This window comes from Bos taurus, chromosome 15, assembly GCF_002263795.3.
Source record: "Bos taurus isolate L1 Dominette 01449 registration number 42190680 breed Hereford chromosome 15, ARS-UCD2.0, whole genome shotgun sequence".
In the NCBI taxonomy this organism is placed as follows: Eukaryota; Metazoa; Chordata; class Mammalia; order Artiodactyla; family Bovidae; genus Bos; species Bos taurus.
This window is the reverse complement of record NC_037342.1, coordinates 74,156,218-74,174,058: the sequence shown is the minus strand read 5'-3', so window position 1 is coordinate 74,174,058 and position 17,841 is coordinate 74,156,218. Positions and strand designations below refer to the sequence as shown.

At 48.3% G+C, this 17,841-nt stretch overlaps 1 protein-coding gene across 1 annotated transcript; it reads right to left on the bottom strand.

Moving 5' to 3' along the window:
• Window positions 1-695: 695 nt before the first annotated feature.
• ACCSL (1-aminocyclopropane-1-carboxylate synthase homolog (inactive) like) lies at window positions 696-13,722 on the bottom strand. The gene is made up of 14 exons (XM_024975903.2): window positions 12,218-13,722; window positions 10,788-10,847; window positions 10,259-10,329; window positions 9,815-9,884; window positions 9,540-9,606; window positions 8,018-8,115; window positions 7,688-7,765; window positions 7,245-7,345; window positions 5,974-6,063; window positions 5,171-5,216; window positions 4,930-5,071; window positions 2,638-2,780; window positions 2,398-2,551; window positions 696-1,119 (listed from the first exon to the last, which is right to left on the bottom strand). Exons 1-14 carry the CDS (start codon window positions 12,689-12,691, stop codon window positions 983-985), a joined length of 1,731 nt encoding a protein of 576 aa, XP_024831671.1. The 5' UTR covers window positions 12,692-13,722; the 3' UTR covers window positions 696-982.
• Window positions 13,723-17,841: the final 4,119 nt, after the last annotated feature.

Sequence of the window (17,841 nt, the reverse complement as noted above, 5' to 3'; positions counted from 1 at the left end):
CAACCAGTGAATTCTCTTTCTATGTCTACTAATCAAGTTTATTTCTAAACAAACTTGCCTGGTGTCAAAAAGTCTTGAAGAATCAGGATTTGTTGGTGGGCCGCAAAGCTGCCCAAGAGAGTGAGGATGATCCCAAACCCAAGTGACTGATCAAAGCCATCAGTGGCTGCTAATAGTTCTTGCAACATCTATAAAATGGTGGTAGTCCCCGCTCTGCCCATTTCACCGCTTCGATGCTCAGACCAAAGCTCAGATGTGCAAAGGTTTTGCAGAGAAATGCTCAGGAGGTATGATTTGAACAGTTGAAGAGATGAAAACGGAAGACTTCATTCAGGCTGATCACCAGAGACTCATTTTAAAAGCCTTTAAAAAAGGCAAACAATGGAGAGAACTCATATTTGGAAGCAGAAACATTTGAAACTATACTCTCACTCTACCACGTAGCCACACGTGTGTAAGGTGAGTGTGATCGTGTAAGGATCCTATGGGACACTGCATCCAGTACCTAGAAAATGCTCTGCCAATTGGGGATCATGATTTCCCTTCCTTTCTGGCCTGCCCTAGAAAGTATTCTTCACATATAACCTGCTTTACCTGCTTTAATATTTAATTTAAATTTAATTGAAAATTAAGTTTAAAAATCCTCTAGCTCCCAAAAGGTCATATGAAGAATGTGAAATAAAACAGGCCTGCAATTTAAAGAATATGGAATTTATTAGATACAGAATATAAAAGTTAACCCACCTAAACAGGGACCCAGAGAGCTCCTTTTATTCCTCCTCTAGGCTTCCCCACCAGAATTCCCATAAAAACATTTTGCACACACGCAATGGCTCGTAGAGACTAAGAAGATGTAAAGCTTCCAAAATGACAGACGCGTAAGGGGGCTGATGGTGGGGTCAAACGCACTCATGCCTGGAGGAGCCCACTGTTTGGTCACGGCTCCAGGCGAGCGCCCAGCCTTCCAGATCCAAGGCTGACATCAGGACTTCCTGAGAGCGGGACTGGCTGGAGCCTCTGGCTGGGGGGTAGACACTTCCTCCTTCATTGCATCCTCCAGTTGCTTCACTGTACGCTCCTGCGCCTGCTCCACGAGCACCTGCTGGAACCGACGCATGGCTAGAGGGTCCAAACGAAGACAGGAATACTTAGCGGGAGTGTGCATGGGCCCCAGATCCATGCAGGTCCTGGTAGACCACCGCAGAACCTCTGGTTCAGGGATGCTGAACTTGAGCCTTCCCTTTTGGGGGATAGATTTCCAAGTCTTCCTGCCACATCCCCCATGGCTCTTTTGGCTTCACTGTCCCAGCCCCTGCCTGCTAGATTACCTTTGTGACTCAAGATCAAATCCTGTCACCTAGCTTATAGCCTGGAGAAGGCAATGGCACCCCACTCCAGTACTCTCGCCTGGAAAATCCCATGGACAGAGGAGCCTGATAGGCTGCGGTCCACGGGGTCACTGAGAGTGGGACACGACTGAGCATCTTCCCTTTCACTTTTCACTTTCATGCACTGGAGAAGGAAATGGCAACCCACTCCAGTGTTCTTGCCTGGAGAATCCCAGGGGCAGGGGAGCCTGGTGGGCTGCCGTCTATGGGGTCACACAGAGTCAGACACGACTGAAGCAACTTAGCAGCAGCAGCAGCTTATAGCCTTGGCCTCATTATTTTCTGTCTGCCTCTAGTGGCCCTTCCCTCGGTCTATTTTCCACATTAGCCCAAAAGATATGTAACATAAATATTCATTGCTATGTGCCCCGAAGGTAGAACAGTGACCTGCATGTGTTGAGATGCAATAGATAAAACGATTGTCATGTTTCTATAATCTTCAGGGGAGAATCACAACCCCACAGTATAGCATACAGGGACTTCTAGATCACGCGCTACCTACCTCACCTAGTAGCTGGCAAGTTCTGCATGGGCAGAGCTCCATTTCTGGATAGCTTACAGTCCCAGTGCCTCGTCAATGACAGACACAGACCTGACATACCAAAAGTATAATATACTTCAAGTGCCTAACATTTCCTCATTTGCAAAGGAGCTGAAAGATATGGGCTTCCCTTGTGGCTCAGCTGGTAAATAATCTGCTTGCAATGTGGGAGACCTGGGTTCAATCCCTGGGTTGGGAAGATCCCCTGGAGAACGGAAAGGCTACCCACCCCAGTATTCTGGCCTGGAGAATTCCATGGACTACAGCGCATGGGGTCGCAGAAAGTCGGACATGACTGAGCGACTTTCACTTTCACTTAGAGGTATAAAAGTGCTAACAGAGGGCCTAGAAGGACTGGAGCTATGTAGGCTGCAAAAGGTGATAAGGGGCGACTCCACTCCTGGGTTACAGAGGAGTGGTGGGGGCATCTGTGAAGGATGCTAGGACCGGCGGGTCAGCTCCACTCACCGTTTCTCAGCAGGTGGGGCCTGGCTGCAAAGACGAGGCGGAACCAGCCAGGCTCCTTACACATGAAGGTCTTGCCCGGGGACAAGATCAGCTTGTGGTCCAGGAAGCGGCGATGGAGGAGCAGCTCTTCCTCAAACGTGCACGGGTCCAGGTACTGGGGAGGAGAGACGGACAGACCTGAGCTCAAGACCCAGCTGGCAGATATGCCCTTTAACATCCGTCTTCACTCCCAGAGCTCACCTGTTTCAAGTTGATCCAGACATAGAGGCCGGAGCCACGATTGAGAAAAGGGACCTTCGATGCCTTTAGCTTGCGAGTGACATACCTGTGAGCCTCCTGCAGCCGGAAGTGATAACTGGGCAGGTATATATTGTCAATCCATTCTGAGTGGATGGAGGAAGAGAGCTGTTACATACTTCAGGGCTGAGATCTGCCAGAGGGCTCCTGACCAAATGCTTCCTCCCTGGGCTTCATGCCTGCTGATTCTATCCAACTCGTATTTGAACTGATCATACCTAACACGTAGGCTTTCCTGGTGGCTCAGTGGTAAAGAACCCACCTGCCAATTCAGGAGGTGTGGATTTGTTTCCTGGGTAGAGAAGATGCCCTGGAGAAGGGAATTGCTACCCACTCCAGTATTCTTGCCTGGAGAATCCTATGGGCAGAGGATCCCAGGGCTACAGTCCATGGGGTCACAAAGAGTCAGACACGATTAGCAACTAAACACCACCACCCACAACACCACTTCCATTGTGCGAGATGGGGATGCTGGGCTTCTCAATAGTTGTGTAGTAAGGTTATGTTTGAATTTACACCCTTGAAGCAAGAAGTTGTGGTGTCCCCTAAATGGGGTTGATGCCGCTGTTGTCAACCGGGCAAGTAGCTGCTACTCATAGTTCCCTCACCTTCTGCTTTAGACCCTAACAAATGGACTGTGAAGAACCTCAATGTGCTTGGGGATGACTCTAGCACAACCATTCTCATCACTGGCAGCACTTTAGAACCACCTGGGGAGCTTTTAAAAGGCCTAATGGGCCAGCTTATATCCTCAGACAGCTAACTCAAAATCTTTGTGGATTCAGCCTACACATTGGGCTTCCCTAATAGCTCAGGTGGTAAAGCATCCGCCTGCAATGCGGGAGACCCGGGTTCGATCCCTGGATTGGGAAGATCCCCTGGAGAAGGAAAGGGCAACCCACTCCAGTATCCTTGCCTGAAAAATTCCATGGACAGAGGAGCCTAGCAGGCTACAATCCATGGGGTTGCAAAAAGTCAGACACGACTGAATGACTAAATTCCCTAATTCCCTACAAATCGGTATTTAAACTCTCCAGGAGGGACTCCCTGGTGGCTCAGACAGTAAAGCATCTGCCCACAATGCGGGAGACCCGGGTTCGATCCCCAGGTCGGGAAGATCCCCTGGAGAAGGAAATGGCAACCCACTCTAGTATTCTTGCCTAGAAAATCCCATGGATGGAGGAGCCTGGTGGGCTGCAGTCCATGGAGTCGCAAAGAGTCGGACACGACTGAGCAACTTCATGAGGTAATTCCCACGTGCATTCAAGATTGAGAACCAGTGTTCAAGAAGCTGGGAATCTGGTTTCCACCAAATATCAGAGGGCCTGGCACCTTGCAGGGAGGCATCCAGTTGGATTTCTCCTGTCTACCAGTTTCTCCACCCAAAGCTGAAAGCAGATTGTTTTCTAAATCAGATTATCTGATAACTTTGTTTCATGTATCCCTGCTCTCAATTTAAATCCTTGGGCCTGACATCTGCTCAATGACAGGGAATTTTTTAAAAGGAGCTCTTATCTAAGTTTGAATCATGGCATTAAAGGTGGGAAGTTCTCTCTGAAGCCAGCATTCACTTAAGATCTAAGAGGGAAGTAAATTCAGGTGCCGTAGATATAGCAGCACCAGCCTGCCCAAACGGCCTCTCCTTTGGCCACCCTGGAAGATGAAGTTAAATCACATTTGAAGAGTCAGGCTGTTCTTTGGTAATCTTTGCCTGAAATAAGCCAGGTTTGCGCTCAGTGCTCAGTCATATCCAACTCTTTGCGACCCCATGGACTGTAGCCCGCCATGCTCCTCTGTCCATGGAATTTTCCAGGCAAGAATACAGGAGTGGGTTGCTATTTCTTCCTCCAGGGGACCTTCCAGACACAGAATCCAACCTGCATCTCCTTCATTGGCAGGCGAATTCTTCACCAACTGTGCCACCTGAATGGGAGGAAAAATTGGCCTTCATGTAAAGACCAATCTCTGAAGTTCCCACCTTCATGTCCTAGAGTACAATTGACTATCCCTTTTGCAGGCAGAGCACAAGCTTTCAGATGATCAATGTTTTAGACCAGCACCTCTGTCTTCTTTCTATACCCGGCTGCATCTGCCCTCCTATAAACATCCCATCCTGCCACTGTTAAACCCGAGACAGTGAACAGGGTCTCAGTGTACTGAAGGCATGTCAGAGGCCCATGCAGACCCAGAAATTCCCAGTGGCCATGAGGTCCAGCCTGGGATGGGGCTCAGTACCTCTGTCCTGAAGCAGCTGACGCAGCTTGTACTGGGCGATGCCAGAGATGCTATGGAGGTAGCCAAAGCAGCTCATGGCAGAGGCCACCTCCCTGTTGTGGGTATACAGAGCGCCAAAGCGGAAGCCAGAGATGCAGAAATCCTAGAGGAAGAGAAGAAGGGAAGGGAATACCTGGTTGGTCTGCCTTCTTCTCCTGGCTCCACTTTCTTTCCCACCCAAGGACAGACAGCTGGGGCTTACCTTACTGGCGCCCCAGATCACGTGGGTCTTGTTGGGATCAGGCAAACTAGAAAGGAAAGAGTCAAGATGATGGAGAAATACTTGAAGGATGATGGCATGCAGTCTATGAAGGGAAGATGAAAGTGGCCTTGAGGGCCTTCCTAGACAGAAGGGCCTAGGGACCCAAAGTTCAAGACACAGTTACCCCAGTTAAGCCAGGAAGTCAACAAAAGGTATCCTTGCGGAACCAGATGGGAGACCTCTCAAGTGCCCCCTGAAGGTACTCAAGGACTCTCAGCCTGGCTCGGGGTCTTCCTACAGCGAGTCCAAAGCCACCTTCTTGGCAGTTGGCTCCTCATACAAGTGGGCCACCATTTCTAGACTTTCCAAACATTTCTAAAATGTGTTCACCTATTTCTTTCTGCCCCACCTTTGGTGAAACTGTTCCTTCCACCAGGCATGCTCTTCTCTTGCTTTGCCTGCTGGATCCTGTCCTAGGGCCAAATACCAACCCTTAAGAAAGTTCTCCTCTATTTCTCTTCTTTCCCTGTGCACTACTTATCAAGAAGCCCTGACCTTCTGTAGGGCTTCATCTTGACTTGACCACGCTCATTCTACCCTCTTCTTAAACTATCTCGTGTACAAAGTGGCATTTAGAGAAGGCGTTTTGGAGGACAGATGATGCTTTGCTCACTCTCACACTCCTGGAGGCTCTAGGCTCAGTCCTTCGCTCATAGCCAAAGGAGTGCACTGCCCAAGGACTCGCCCTGCAAAAGCAGCGGCTTCAAGGTTCTCGTTCCCAACTCCCGCCGAGACCAACTCACCTCTTCATGCTCAGAACACTGTGGAATGTGATGGCTTCATCAAACACAGACAGCATGTACATCTCATCTACAATCACGTGGAGGTTGTACCTGCAGGTTGGGTGAAAGAGAACGATTATCTAGGCTCTCTCTAATCATAACTCACACTTTATTTGTTAGGTTTTTCTGAACACAGATCAGACACTCCTAAGGCCCCAGAAGCCCATTCAAAGTTTTCAAGAGGTGTGGTAAGGTAGAAGGGGGTCTCTCCTTCACCAGAGGGGACCTTCTGTCCTGACTTTGGGGTACTAGAAAGGAACAGGACCTGAGAGACATGCATGAGAATATCTGGCCCCACGCTTCAACCATCAAGTAGAGACTAGTGGTAGGGGCTGGGCGTCCCAGAGACATCTCCTCTGGTGTGGCCCGGCACTCCCAGGACTCCCCAGTAGTTCAGTGGCTAAGACTCCATGTTCCCAATGCAAGGGGCTCAGATTCAATCCCTAGTCAGAAAACTAGATCCTGTGTGCTACGACTAAGACCCAGTACAATTAATAAAACAATCAAAAACATTTTTTAAAAAAGAGCTCCCACCTAGGGTCTGGTTCAAACAGGGATATGAAGTGGGCTAAGTGCACACCTGCCTCGTCTCCTTTATTCTCCCAGCAGTGCTCTGAAGCTGTACTGTTACCTCTATCTCACAGGAAGAAACTGGTTTCTGAGCTAGAAAGCTAATCCCTCCCTAGTCCGTGCTAGAGCCGGCATGGGGAGCACCCCCAGCACTGTTTCTCTGGTCCCCATGTGCCGCCGTTAAGTGGTCTGGATTCGTTATGAAGTTCAAATACACATTTATTCTAGACCGTGGAAGATCATCTACCCTAAGAAGGCTATTTCCAGACTTCAGAGATATTAATAACTGATGTTAACATGTTCTTAGAAACAGGGACAGGAAAATTCTAGAGGGACTCACCTTCCTCGGCACCTCAAGCCAAGGAGTTTGGGAAATGGATGCAGGAAGAGCTTATGCTACGAGGGGTGGGAAGTAACAGGGTTCATGACTGTTACGTGGGTATGTGCACACAGGCAAAGGCGAGAAGGGAAGTGGCAAAGACTGAAGCAGTGAGCACGTGGGTGCCTTTTCCTTCACGTCCATTTCAGTTAGTTGTCCATGACTGCACAAAGTATACTACACAGTGAGAACACAGGGTATATTATTTCCGGTTCTGACTCCTTGACTGTGAGTGATGGGAACCCTTCTTACGGACTTCATCTCAAGGGGGTGGGAGTCATACTTCTTGGCAAATTCCAGATATTCCATCATGGAGTCTTGGGAGTAGACATCTCCCAGAGGATTCTGAGGGTTGATTAGCACAAGACCTCTGACCTTTTTCCCCTGAAAAGAACCAAGCATAACCAAGTGAACACAAATCCTTCACCTCCACATCAAGTTCTGCTGAAGGTCAAGGCCAGGGCACTGAGTAGGATCGGACCCCTCATCAAGGCCTCAGTGGGCAATTGGAGGAGCAGCTATCATGGAGCCCACAGAGGGGAGCAGGAGGGAGCTCCGGGGGCCCACAGCCAGGCTCAGGGCTCCTTGGGAGATGTGCCCTGGGACACTGCTTCTTTTGAAGAAGGCACCCACACTGTCTTGGTGAACAAGTTATCCCACTGTCTCCGTATTCAGCCGCTTTCCAGAGCAGCAGTGCCCACTCTGAAGACCCGGTTCCCACCTCACCTCAATCTTAGCCCTGAGCAGGGTGTGCTCCAGCTTATCCACAGTGAGCTGGAAGGGGTAGCCGTTTGCCTCAGTGACCTGGAAAACAGATCCAGCCTGAGAACCACATATCTGGAAGCTTCCAGGCCTGGATTCCTCATTCCTAGAAACCCTGAACAATCCTTTCCCTTCATACCTGGGGACTAGTCCCACGTGCCCTTTTGGCCCAATTTCTCCATCCTTCTCCCATAACTTATACGGGAGGAAAGCAAGACCAACCTCTACCTTGGCAATGCCTAGACCATTCCCTTGCCTGGATCGGTTGAACAGGGGAAGGAGGCCCACACTGACCTGACTCTCCAGGTGGACAGGAACCAGCTTGACTTTCGCATACAGGTGGGTACTAAAGGCGAAGCCCCCATAGGCGGGGGTGGGGACTAGAAAGGCCTCTGGAAGCAGAGAGACAGTGCTGTTAGTTCAGGGTCTCCCAGTGAAGTCCCCTAGATCAGCAGCAACACACTCCTCAGAGAAGGTTCCTGTGTAATCCCTCCTACGTGGGGGTGAGTGCTTTGCAGCACAGGCTCTGTATATATAAGTGTAAGTGTGAGTCGATCAGTCGTGTCCAACTCTGCAACCCCATGGACTGTAGCCAGCCAGGCTCCTCTGTCCATGGAATTCTCCATACAAGAAGACTGGAGTGGGTTGCCATTTCCTTCTCCAGGGGATCTTCCTGACCCAGGGACTGAACCCAGATCTCTTGCATTGCAGCCAGATTTCTTACCATCTGAGCTATGATAAGCCAGTGCTCTATATACAATCCACTCTTAAAAATGTTACTTAGGAAAACAAAACCCTTAAGTTTCTTCTTTGTGGGTACACTAGAAGAGAAAAGGGGAGAATACTGCTGCAAGTTACTTGGAATCCAGGGACTCAAGCTAGGCTTGCAACAGGTAGAGCATGAATCATCAGCAAGTCTTGTCAGCTCCAGGCCACAGAGGGCTCACACAGAGAGGGCTCTCATCTCTCTACGTGGCTCAGGTCTCCCAGGCTTGGTGACTTCATGTGTTATTTTCTTTCCATCTATTTGGCCTCCTTGATGAGCTAATCAAGGACCCACTCCTTCCAGTGAAACTGGTCCTCTTGGTAACAAATGCCCCATACAGTAGGCTCATCAAGAAATCTGAGATTCTTATTTCACATTGTTCAGAGGCATCGTTAAGGAGACCAAGAACAGATCTCTCAAGCTTTACTTGATCTAGAACCTAGTTTTATTTCGGTGTTTTTGTTTGTTTGTTGAAGTTGCTTCAGTCATGTCCAACTCTTTGTGACCCTATGGACTATAGCCCACCAGACTCCTCTGTCCATGGGACCCTCCAGGAAGAATACTGGAGTGGGTTACCATGCCCTACTCCAGGGGATCTTCCCAACCCAGGGATTGAACCCGAGTCTCTGAAGTCTCCTGCATTGGCAGGCAGGTTCTTTACCACTAGCGCCACCTGGGAATCTCCAGAGACACACAACTTGCTGTGTGTCGAAGAGATAGAACATCTGTATTGCCTAAGCCAGTTGACTAGGGCTCTTTGTATTGGGGTTGAGACCAAAAGTCCAACTAATACTAGACAGAGTTGGCTCCAGATGTCACCATTCCTGGGGCAGACTGGAGGCCTGTAACATGCCCATATTAAATGGGAATTCAAATCCCTCACTCCTGCAGAAAAAGTAGGAAGATGCTCTAATCGGTGCAGGAGGCACCCCAGCACTTCAGGGGAAAGGTCTTCAGTCAAGACCCTCTTCTCCCTCAGGACCCAGGGCCCATGCGCACCTGCCCACGTGGGGCTGTGTCCCTGAGGGAGCGCAGAGCCCACTGACTTACCACCTGGATCACACAGAACCATGGCCAGAGCAGAGAAGACAGCGGAGCAGCCATTTAGAATGACCACCTGGAGAAGATACACAGAAGGCAGAAGTTGAAAACCAATCCTCGTAAAAGAGATCAGTCCCCCGTCTCCCTCCCCACGGGGAGTCTCCTCAGCGAGGACCCACTGGCCTCCACCCTGCCCCGACTCTGAGAGGCTCTTCTGGAAATGCAGAGGTCCCCAAGAATATGGTCCTCCACCAGGGTGTCAGGAAGGCTGGGAAGAAACTCACATTTTCTGGGTCAAGGGGCTTAGGTGTCTTACAGTAGAAGGTCAGGAACCGGGCCACTTCTTTCCGCAGGCTGTGGACAGACCCAGACAGACCGTTCGTTCCAGGATCGGCCCTGGGCTTTCCCCACAGCCTAGACTTCAGTCTTTTCACGAGAGCAGAGCATGCAACCTCAGGGTCCTTACAGGGTGAACAGGGGACCGAGGCTGTCAACCCCCCAGGAGACACAGACGTGAAGAGTACGGACAAAAACTCAGGTCTCCTGAATGACAGAGCGGTGCTGTTTGTACTACACCAGCTTGCCTGCTCCAATAGTTTACACTAGGCATTTTCTAGAAGTCATTACCCCCACAATAGGGAGGCACCCAGCAGAGAACCTGGAAGTCTTTCCCTGGATGCGGACAGGTGCCTGTAGACCAGAAGACCCCAGGTCCAGGGGCTACTTACAATGGTTGCCCTCTCCAATCAGTGTACTGCAGTAGATCTTCATCAACGTAGGTCATGTCACTCTGACTCAACTGTGGACAAATAGAGCGTGAGCATGGCCAGGCCAGGGATGCCCAAGAGGCTTCATCCTACTCCTAGGATGCCCATGGGCGTTTCCCCTACAACACAGGGCCTCCCAGAGGGAAATGGGCATATATGCTACATGCTCCCTGATGAATGGAGGCTTCAGTCTTCGTGTCAAAGATTATACAACTAGATCTCCCCCAGGAAGTGTCTGACAACCTCCCCAACCCTACATTTGATCTAGACGCTCCCTTGGCAGCTTACCCACCACACCCCCATCCAGAGAAAACTTCCCAACACAGCAAGGCCAGTCAGCAGGTTAGAGGTGCTATTCTAGAAGCTATTTCCCTACTCCCTTCCTCAAACTTCTAAGTCTTATTCCTGTGTCTACCACGTGCTAAGAGACCCATTCTTGGGGGACCTGGGCCTGAAGGTGGGTCGCAGCGCAGGCTGGAACGTGGCTTACCCTCTCAGCCAGAAGATCAGTACAGAGCTTGTTCTCACTGGTACCAAGGTTGATGTAGCCCTGGAGATAGATGGAATCGAAGGTCAGTCCTCCTCCCCTGCCCACCATGGACCCCTTTAAACAGGTCACAATTACTCATCTGGATGAACCCAAATGGAGGTCTCCCTGCTCCATGAGGCAATGAAATCCATGTTTGACAACCTTAATATCAGGAAATAGTCCACAAATTCTCCCAAATCTTAACAGCTTGCAAACTTCCCTCTTTAGAGCCATATATTGGGTTGGCCAGAAAGTCCATTCAGTTAGTGAGTACCTTGTTCCAATAAAGTTCTCAGTGAAAATGAAAAGTGTCTTATTTTTATTCAAAACTGAATGAACTTTTTGGCCAACCCACAACATAAGTAGTAATAGTTATATTATGTACCAGCCATCATTCACTGAGCGCCTATATTCTAGACATTAGACCAAGTGGTGCATGTCAATTGCCTTAATTCTCACAACTCCTGAGAAAATGCTCTGCTCTCCCACTGAAAGAGAGTAAAGCTCAGAAAGGTTGAACAAACTACACTAGCCACATGACCTTGGTGACGAGCAGCATCTGGCCCCAGAGCCTGGCTCCTTAACCAGTCCCTGCCAGTACCACCTCTGCCATCTCCACATCCATGGAAGGGCCCCTTCAAGTTCCTGGAAGGGGCACGGCCCCTCAGAGGCCGATCAGGATACCCGACTCATTTGGGCCTCAGAAAAGCAGATGGCCACTGGCCACACATCGCTTGGGTGGGAACAGAAGGAAAGGGGAGGCTACTATGGTCCCCTGCCCCCTGGCTGGAAAACTGTTGGGACCCTCCCTTGCTGGAAGCCTTTCTTGATCCCATCACCATTGGGATAACATCCCAACATCTTACAATGGCCCGATCCCATCCATACCTCTGTTAGAGCGCTCACCGTCTCTACTCAAGCCACACAGGCCTCCTTTCCCAATCACTCCAAGCTCTTCTCACCTTGAAGCTTCCACCCATGCTGTTCCTCCTTCCTGGAGGACCCTTCCCTTACCCCCATCACCTGACTGACGGACTCAACCTTTAAACCATCTTCCCTGATGGTTCCCAAAGCAGGCAGCCCCTTGGTGCCCTTGGGAACGTTCTTCACACCTGTTTCCCCAATGGCTGAGATCTGTTACTAGACTTGAGTTCCACAAGGGTAGGTTCACTTACCACAGTGACCACAGTGACTGCACGTAGATAAGAGCTAGGACAGGAGGGGAAACCAGACCCAGCTTGTCAACTTTCCTGTGCCCACCCCCTCACCTACAGGGGACAAGAGCACCTACTCCATGGGGCTGGGAAGAATCAATGAGGACGCACAGTTCTTGGCACAGGACTCAGTAAATCCCTGTGATGGCGGCCCTCGAGCCTGTCCCCCATCCTCACCAAGGTGTTCTTGTCCTTGTGGTATTTGTTTCCTTGGTAGGTGTCATAGTCCCGGAAGCTCAAGTGGTATAAGGCAGAGATATCAATCCCACGGTTGGACAGGTCATAGCTGATAACTGTATTTTCAAAATCACTCTCTTGGTAGAACATCTGGCCAGTCTGCCTGTTTGCTTGGACCGGCTGCCCACCACCAACATCACCCCTGGAGTCCGTGGACGTGCAAGGCGGTTGGACGCTCTGGTCGCCTGGGGCCCCAGCCGGCAGGAAGCTGACGATCTGGAACAATAGGCGACCCAGGAGCGCCTCCTGCTCCCTGATGGCCTGACCGTGCCACTGCTCCTCCAGCGCCAGGTCCCGCTGCTGAGGTCTGGTCGTCAGCTGCATGATGTGATCCTCCACAGTCTGTTGCAAGGTCAGCACCATCTCCATCAGCTGGGTGTGGATGCTGCGGTATCTGAGGGCTTGGTCCCTCATCTGGACACAGGGCGTGTGGGGGGTGTCTGATGGGCCACTTGTAGTCTGGGTGTTCCCACTGGCCTCAGCAGGCTGCCTGGAACCTGCAGAGGGAAACCACGCACTGCAGCAAAGGAGACTTCCTGAACCTCAGGCCCAGGCATGATCTCAGGCTGGCCCCCAGTTCCTTCTACCGCCACACCTCTTACAGGCCCAAACTGGCTGAGGAAGGGCTACCTGCTCACTCAAGGGCAATGCCGAAGTGGCCCAAGCTCAGACGTTGGAGCACTGGACTTAAATGTCACTAATATGTGTTCTTAGGAAGAACCTTGGGGCCCACTTCAAGAAAAAGGAGAAATTGAAGAGGTAGGCTGTGGATTCTTCAATCAGAGTGACTCCTGCTTTATACAGTTCTAAGGAAGAAAAGGGATTCTGCTGCTAAAAACAAAAACCAAAAATAAAAACAACAAACCAAAACCTTAAGTCATTCTGCTAGACTAGGGGAAAGTAAACTACTGCCCAGGGACCAAACCAGCCTTCCATTTGTCTTTGTAAATAAAGTTTTATTGGAGCACAGTCATGGTCACTTGTTCATGTGTTATCTGTATCTGCCTTTGTACAACAGCAGAGCTGAATGGTTGTAACACAGACCGTATGGCTCATAAGGCCTAATATAGCTACTATCTGGCCTGTTACAGAAAAAATTTGCCAAGGCTTGTTCTAGAACATCATTCCTTTTATTTTTCCATTTTCCCCCCACGTCGGTCATGCCAGATGCTCAGAACTCAGTTCTTTCATCCTCCTACTCTGTATCCCTCCTGTAAACACCTTCGACCTGCTCACAGTGACAGCTGCCTTGGACATCCATCACCAGAAACCATGGGCAAGATACGTGGTTCGAGTTTTAAAGTCCACCAGAATCACTTAGAGGGTTTGTAAGGATGCGATAATAGTCCTCATCACTGGACTTTCTCTCAGGGGTTTGGGGGTGGAGCCTGAGTAATTGCAGTTCTAACAAAGTTCCTCAGACTATACGTTCTGAACCTCTAACTATTCAGCCCAACCTTCTGTCTGAAAAGAAGTCCAAATGCTGGATAAGACCTTGTACACCTTTGTAAAGCGTCGAAGAATAAAAAAAAAAAAAAAATCAGATATTAAGAAGCCAGGAAGTATGAAAATGTGAGGCTGACCACTGCCTCTCATTCATTGTAAAATAATCCTCATATCCTGAGTCACTGAGATCCCTTTTTCTAAGAATCTAGACTTACACACCTTCCACCAAATGCCATCTTCTAAGTTTTTCTACATTACATCCCCCAACATATGCAAAACCTTGTTACTTCTTTTACAGTTTGTGGGACCAGCACTTCAAAATACTGGACACTCTGCCCAACCTCTCTAAACTGTCTTTAATCTGCTTGTGATATTCCCATGACAACCTGTGCTTCTCTGTGATGACACTTAATTTTGTTGCTTGTTCAGTATCTGCCCCGGTCAGCCTTCATCATCATGTCCTTAGCACACCGTCTGGCATACAGGTACCTAGCAGGAGAGGCACAACCCCAGGGATGCGGCTGACTCAGTGAAGAGATCAGCCATGACCGGAGACTGTAAGCTATGGAAGATGGAGCAACAGTCGGATGAAGCCATGGGACAAACAGGTACCGAGTCTTGACTTAGGAAGCCAACCTTTCATCAGTAATACAGAGAACTTCTCTCACCGCTATTAGAAACATAATGTTTAGATAGAAATTGAACACATTTTTCTTATTCCTGGACTAACACTTGTTTCACAAGCAAAAGCTTTGCTCTGGCCCAAGCTCCATCCCCTAGAAGTAACAGGGCCATTGCAATGGGTCTCAATTCTGGGGGTGAGAAGGTCACACTGTCCTCCAGGAACGTGGGTGGCCCTCAGCATCCTTCCAGCCCTCAGTCGGGGACCGCAGGCTCACAGGAAACAGGGATCAGCCTGGGGCAGAAACTGGAGGTCAGTGTGGCCAACAGGCACTGAAGGAGGGAGACTGGCTGAAATTAGAGCTCTCAGGCCGGGGCAAAGGCAAGTAACTGCAAAAAGTACATTTTCCTGGCAAATGTATTTTCTGATAAGGTAGTGAGTATGCAGCAAGGCTGAGGGAAAACCAAGAAGTCAGACCTCCACCAAGACTGGTCTTTTCTATAAGAAAAGTCTACTGTGACTGACATTGTTCCACAAAGGCCATAATGTCCCTAAATCTCAGCCCTAAATTGTCTGGTGTCAGGATACACACACTCTCATGTCTTGGGTACACCCGTCGTTTCAGTATTTCTCACCTTTAAACCATTTTCCTCCCAAAGCATACACAGGGGACTTCTATAAAAGCAGAATCTCAGAACCAGCCCAGCTGGTGCCCTCTGATAAGAGCTGAAAGACAGATCTTAAACAGTAAAAATCGAGAATGGGGATGAATATGGGGAATGAACTAGGAAGCTAGTCTCCTGTTCATTCAGGATGCCAGTACATGGGTATATCATTCATATGAGGATACTTCCGCCTCTTTCTCTAGTACCCTACAAGCCCTTCTAGTTCGATCTGCCATCTGGCCTTCCTTCCCCTCGCCATGCACCAGCGTTCCCTGGTGTCTCAGTACCCTAACCTAGTTGAGATTCTTCCTTCTCAATGTACTAATTAAGATTACTACATAATAACTAGTACATAATGATAAAGATTGTCGAGTCTTCCTTATGTGCATGGGAAGCAAGGTGTATGGGGGTATAGATCCCTAAATACAAGTGGCAACACTGAAAACTCAGGTAAAAGCAGCCTTGAGAAGTCTAGATTCTGTTACCACTCACCAACTGTAGGATGTTGGAAGAATTCTCTCTCCTGTCTGGGCACCAGTTACTCATACCAGGTGAGAAAGTCGTTCGTTGTGTCCGACTCTGCAACCCCATGGTCTATGCAGTCCATGGAACTCTCCAGGCCAGAATACTGGAGTGGGTAGCCGTTCCCTTCTCCAGAGGTTTTTCCCAACCCAGGGATCGAACCCAGGTCTCCCACATTGCAGGCAGATTCTTTACCAGCTGAGCTACCAGGGAATCCTAATACTTACCTCAAATGGAAGTAAAATTGAAACTCCATGAAGGCAAGGAACTTCTAGTGTCCCATAGTAAAACCAAGATTTAAACTTCAGCCCTCTGATGGTAGCCCAGAACTCCTGGGAAGAGAGTGAACTGGCAGAAAACCAGCGCTAGCAGACTCCAGCCTGGTCTGTGCACATTCACATCACATAATGTGCCCTAGAAGTCTCAAATTCTGAAGCTGGATTAACTTCATCCAACAGCACTGTCATCCTGAAGTACTGGTGACTCAAAGTCCCTGGACAGAAGAAAAGAAACGCTTTGGGAGCAGTATACCTGAGGTTTTAGGTTTCTCAAGAGGATGACTTTTCAAATACAGCATCCAGCACACAGAAAATCTAGATACATGAATCAGCAGCATGAGCTAAAACCAGCAGAGACAGCGAAGACCAACTAGATTTGAGGTGCTAGTAGTCAACTGTAAAAACATTGCTTTTCTGTTCAAGGAGATAAAACCCAAGCCTGAAACTTGACAAAAATTAGAAGTTAAAATGATAGATCTAAAGGAAACAGGAGATTCTAGATCGCCTGTTGTTAAAATACAATTTTTGAAAATTTAAAGCCTCAATGGAAAAGGCTTAATGGCATATTAGATACAACTAAAGAGAAAATTAGTGACCTGGAAAGAGAGGCTGGAGAAACTTTCTAGAATGTGGCATGAAGACACAGAAGAAACATAAAAGATATAAAATCTAAAGTATACATATACATACTCATTTGGGGTCCCAAAGGAAGAGAAAATGGGGCAGAAGAGAAGCACTTGAATAAGATGTTTCATCAGTGCCAAATAACCAGGCACCAAAGCATGGCATCAAGAAGGTTAAAAAATGCAAATTAGGATAAATTATATGATTTTATATATATATATGTAGCTTCTTTGTGAAGCAAGAAAAAAATACAAGACAAAGAAACATTTCAAAAGCAGCCAAGAAAAAAGTTATCTTGAAAGGAATCACAGATCAAAAGCTGGTATTAGCAACAGCGGCAACCTGAAGTTAGTGATATGCTATTGTCAATATACTGAAAGGAAATAACTCCCAGTCTGGAATCCTGTAGCCATCACACATCTCCACTTCGACAGGCAGTACCAATTTCTCCCGCTAGAGGGGCTGGATTTACTGCAGAGGACCTGCTAATCAGAGCAAGTAGTGACAGGTGGAAGAGGACAGACACTACTAATCAGAGGAAGTAGGTTCACCTTTAAAAGCTAAAGCCAACTGAGTGAAAGAAACCAGACAAGGTCCATACCGTACAGTTCTACTTATAGGGCAACTAAAAGTAACCGGTAATGATAGAAGTCAGAACAGCAGCTCCCTGGAGAGGAGGTTGGGAAATTGACTGTAATGGGATGCAGGAAACTTTCTGGGGAGATGATATTAACATATCTTAATAGGGTGATGGTTACATGGCTGTAACCACATGTCAAAGCTCAAGGTGTATGCTTATGAATTTTGCTATATTTAAGTAGGTTTTTAAAATGCAGGTATAGCTAATTTAAGGCTTTATTGTTGCTGTTCAGTCACTAAGCTGTGTCTGACTCCAGCAACTCCATGGACTATAGTCCATCAGATTCCTCTGTCCATGGGATTGCCCAGGCAAGAATACTGGAGTGGGTGACCATTTCCTTCTCCAGGGAATCTTCCCAACTCAGGGATCAAATCCAAGTCTCCTGCATTACAGGCAGTTTCTTTACCACTGAGTCATCTGGGAAGCCCAATTTAAGGCTCTATTAGATTATAAATAGCTAAATAAGTTTATCTCCAATGTGAGCCCTTCCAGTGTAAAGACCACTATGGGAACAGGCCCCACCTATGCAGAGGGATATTTGCATGATTAATTTATAGTGGAAAAAAACAAAGCGACAGTTCTTGAGACACAAGCATAGCTAAATTAGTCAAGAAAAATAAGAGAAAGCACATGCACTGAAATAAGATGAACTAGAGACTATTTTGCACTATTCTAATGGGTATGATTAAGTCTGGAAAAAATGGATAATCTAGTTTAAAAATGTAATTAATTATTCATAGTCCCAGATAAGAAATAAAATCTTAAGC

Bases quoted from the DNA above. Each gene is read 5' to 3' on its own strand.
- ACCSL (XM_024975903.2), bottom strand. From the start codon at position 12,691: ATGAGGGACCAAGCCCTCAGATACCGCAGCATCCACACCCAGCTGATG. The intron at 5,072-5,170 runs GTAAGCCCCAGC...CTCTTCCTCTAG, and splicing joins TGATCTGGGGCGCCAGTAAG to GATTTCTGCATCTCTGGCTT. The intron at 2,552-2,637 runs GTGAGCTCTGGG...TCTCCTCCCCAG, and splicing joins TCTGGATCAACTTGAAACAG to TACCTGGACCCGTGCACGTT.